This window comes from Galeopterus variegatus, unplaced genomic scaffold (assembly GCF_000696425.1).
Source record: "Galeopterus variegatus unplaced genomic scaffold, G_variegatus-3.0.2 Scaffold7221, whole genome shotgun sequence".
Classification (NCBI taxonomy): Eukaryota; Metazoa; Chordata; class Mammalia; order Dermoptera; family Cynocephalidae; genus Galeopterus; species Galeopterus variegatus.
The window spans coordinates 53,438-57,391 of NW_007733332.1; the positions used below are offsets into that span (position 1 = coordinate 53,438).

A 3,954-nucleotide genomic window follows, 5' to 3' on the forward strand; every position below is an offset into this window, starting at 1 on the left:
CTCGGCCACGTCCAGCAGCAGCAGCAGCCGCAAGGACCGAGACCTGAAGGCTCACCGGAGCCGGACTAAGTCGTCCAAGGAGCCGCCGTCGGCCTACAAGGAGCCGCCCAAGGCCTACCGGGAGGACAAGACCGAACCCAAGGCCTACAGGCGGCGGCAGCGGTCCCTGAGCCCGCTGGGAGGCCGGGACGACAGCCCGCTGTCCCACAGGGCCTCGCAGAGCCTGAGGAGCCGCAAGTCCCCCAGCCCGGCAGGAGGTGGCAGCAGCCCTTATTCTCGGCGGCTGCCGCGCTCCCCAAGCCCCTACAGCCGCCGCCGCTCCCCCAGCTACAGCCGCCACAGCTCCTACGAGCGGGGCGGTGACGTGTCCCCCAGCCCCTACAGCAGCAGCAGCTGGCGGCGCTCCCGCAGCCCCTACAGCCCTGTGCTCAGGTGAGTCCCGCCGTCCCAGTGGCTGTGGCTGCGCTGGTCAGAGCCCCAGGAGTCAGGGAAAGCGGTGATTGGACTCCTCAAGCCACCCCAGTCCACACCCGCGACTAGAGTACACAACCTGAGACGGGGCGACAAGTAGGGAGAGGCTTTTTCGCGCGCCCAGGACACCTTTTATAGGGGGTAGGAGGGACAAAGCCACAGGGCGGACGGTGCTTTCTCCTAGCTCGGGCAGGGAAGGTTTCTGAGGGAGAGTTCAAAGTTTCAGTCAGACTGGTAACAAGTTTCTCTTGACCATTCTTGGCTTTTCCGGCACAGTTAGTTTGGGTAAATTTAGAGTGACTTAGTTGGTCATAACTTGGAAGGTTCTATGAAGAGGTTGCATTGTTGGAGATTTAGGAATGGACTGCAGCTCAGGGACTAATATTATAAAGGGGAATCAGAATTAGGTGCTGATATCAGAGTTAGCTATGAGTTGTAAATGTTTCATGTGATTAATACAGTGATGGGAAAACAGCCTTTCTGCAAAGTTTATTTTTTTAATATGTGAAAAAAGCTTATGTGGAAGCTGATAGTTCTAAATTCTGAAGATAAGGAAGATACCTATTTTGTGATATTCTTGTGTGGGGTAGTTCTCCATGACCTTTCAAAGTCATAAGTAGAAAAAATGACAGGATTGTGGTTTCTCTGTTGGTTTGTGATGACACCCGGTTGCTAATAACATTATAAATCTAGTTGGTGTAACCCAGTGTAACCAAGTGAATTGCTTAGTACATTCCTACACTATTATAAACCTGTACCTGCTTGTTTTAAAGTTAACTAGACCTTTAAATGTCAGGGTCTTTGTTCAGAAATCTATTAAAGGTGTAATTTAATCTAGTGAAATTGGAGTAAAACTTTCATGTAGCAGCTTCGCCTTGCTTGTTATTTAATAGTAGTCTCCAAAAAACGTGTGTGCATGGACATATACTTATCCATTAAGCAAAGCCAATTAAAACCAACTTTTGAGTATTTTGAGATGTCTGGAAATTTTAGGTCTTATAATTTAGGGTACTCCAAAATGACATTTGGATGGCTGTTCTTTTTCTGTTGGTCATAGTTTTCAGTAATGCCAAGTGGATGCCCAGGACCTCTAAGTACATGTATTAAGTGGAATCTCAATACAATAGATGTATGTGTAAAATTAGCAGATCTTTTTGAAGTGTTGGCCTAGTAAATATTTGTAAAGATGTGATTAGAGCTCTGAGTGTGCTTTTTTCTTTAAACCGAAAGAGCTGTATACATCTCTTCATTGTTACAGTGTTCAAGCACACTGAAAATGCTGGTTGAAGCCTTAAGAATATTGCCATTGAAAACTCATTCACCAGGTTTAAACTTTATATCTTGTAAGACTTTATATTTTACTTTTAATTATAATGTTTTAGGTTTGTCAAAAGGTTTGCATTTTTTGCAATTGAATTTGTTTTGCAAACCGATCAGGTTAAGTTTCAGGATTTTAGATAGCAATTTTAAGTGTGTGATGCAGTTTTAAGAATGGATTTTCTGTTTATCAGGGTTTTTAGTTGCTGGATACCACAGTAAGGTCCTTTATTATATAATAGTAATATGTATTTTATGTACGTTCTATAGTAGTGGTATGTAGGATTAGGGCTTTTCATATTTAGCATATATTTATTGATCTCATATGTTAGATACTGTTTTAGGGACTGGAATATAGCAGGGAAAAAAGACAGTCATTCGTTACCTTCATGGAGCTTGCATTCTACAGGAACCAGTCATTCCTGAGTCTTTTATGGTGTTTATATTGACCACCAGTATTTCTGAAGGATTGGATTGGAAGATGCTTTAGAATATCTTGGCCAGCATTCTTGGCAGGTGGCCATTTGGTATGGGCTTGAATACATCTAGAGGTCAGAAGCGTGTTACTTTGAGGCAGCATGTTCCATAAGATTTGGGATTTGAGTTCTTATCCTGTTTTGCTTAGTTTCTCAGGAAGACCCTTGGAGACTCAGTTTCATGAATTATAACAGGGAAATACTTGTCTTTTTTTAAATATATTTCAAGAAATTAAATGAAAATTTGTCCTTTGTAAAGTATACAGCCTTACAGAAATAAAGCGGATCGAATTATTGTTGAATGGCTTTGAACTGTTAGAATTCTTCATATTGAAACAAATCCACCTCCATGTAACTTCTGCCCATTGCTCTGAGTATACATTTGGAATGGTACAGAGCACACTTGTGTGCTAGCACTTTGAAATGTAAAGACAGTTGTCATGTCTTCTGAGTCTTTTCTTCTCTAGGCCAAAAAACTCATTTTCCATAAGGTATGGTTTTCAGATTTTTCATATTATGTTATATCTAGTTTGTTAAATGTTCTGCTTAAAGTATGGGGCCCAGAATTAACAGCTAAAATAGTTGAATTAAAAACAACATTTTTGAATATAGCAAGTATATTGTTACTGTTTAGGAACAGTTAATTGAACTAACTTGTCCAGCTTAATGCAAGAAGTTTTATTTACTTTTAGTATTTAGTAATTGTGGTAGGTGGCCCATGTTGTTTAATGAATCAACTGTTGGATTGTGAGCTCCAACACGGCAACTGGCCTGTCTGTCTAACATTGTATTCTTAGTGCTCAACACTGTTATCTGGCACAAGTAGACTCTTTTTTTGTTTGTTTGTTTTAATGGCTGGCTGGTACAGGGATGGAACCCTGGATCTTGGTGTTATTACTACCACGCTCTAAGTAGCCAGGTCCCGTAGACTCTTAATAATTGTTGAATAGGTAAATGAAAGGATGATGGAGTTTACTGGACATAGAAAATATTATTGTGGCCCTGGATTACATGCTTTATTTAAGTATTTAATATAGACCATGTGTTACGCTGTAAGAAATAGGTGTGATCTTTCTTCAGTTCACATAGAGCTTATATATTAATGAATTGTCAGTGAAGATATTTTTAAGGAAATGCATACACATTCAAAATAGTATTGAAACTGTGGTATTAAGGGTTTTTTTTGGTGTCATCTCCTAGAATGAGTCTTCTCTATCCTAGTGATTTTTACTTCATAACCTGCTCTTTGCCTTCATTTGAATCTTCAGTCCTCACGCATTTCTTTTCGTCAGTCCCTTCTTAGCTTTACTTTTCTCCTTGTATAACCTATTTACCATATATTCTTTACTGTTCCACCCTTGGGGTTTGGAAAGTCACATAATCTTGCTGATTCACCCTGTAATAAATGTGAGGGTGTAGTGAAAAGAGGGGCTGTTTAGGAGAGGGAGGAAATGGTACTGATCGTAGTGTTTTACTGTGTGCTAGGCATTGATGTATGTGTACTTAACAAACATTCCCCCCCAAAATTCATGTGGTAGTTGGAAACATTGCCATTGATGGATTGGGAAAGGGAAGCTCTAAAAAGTTAAGTGATTTGTTCCAAGGTCAGCTTGGCTTCAAACCCTAGGCTCATTCTTTTTTTTTTTTTTTTTTTTTTTTTTTTTTTTTTTTTTTTTTTTTTTTTTTTTTT

At 40.4% G+C, this 3,954-nt stretch overlaps 1 protein-coding gene across 1 annotated transcript in view; it reads left to right on the plus strand.

Moving 5' to 3' along the window:
• Positions 1–3,954, plus strand: part of LOC103607188 (cyclin-dependent kinase 13-like) — a gene marked incomplete at its 3' end in the record, with an annotated part of 37,537 nt that overhangs the window by 1,289 nt on the left and 32,294 nt on the right. The window contains exon 2 of the mRNA XM_008591724.1: positions 1–432. Within this exon, the coding sequence (XP_008589946.1) occupies positions 1–432 (432 nt within the window). The remainder of the gene's footprint in view (positions 433–3,954) is intronic.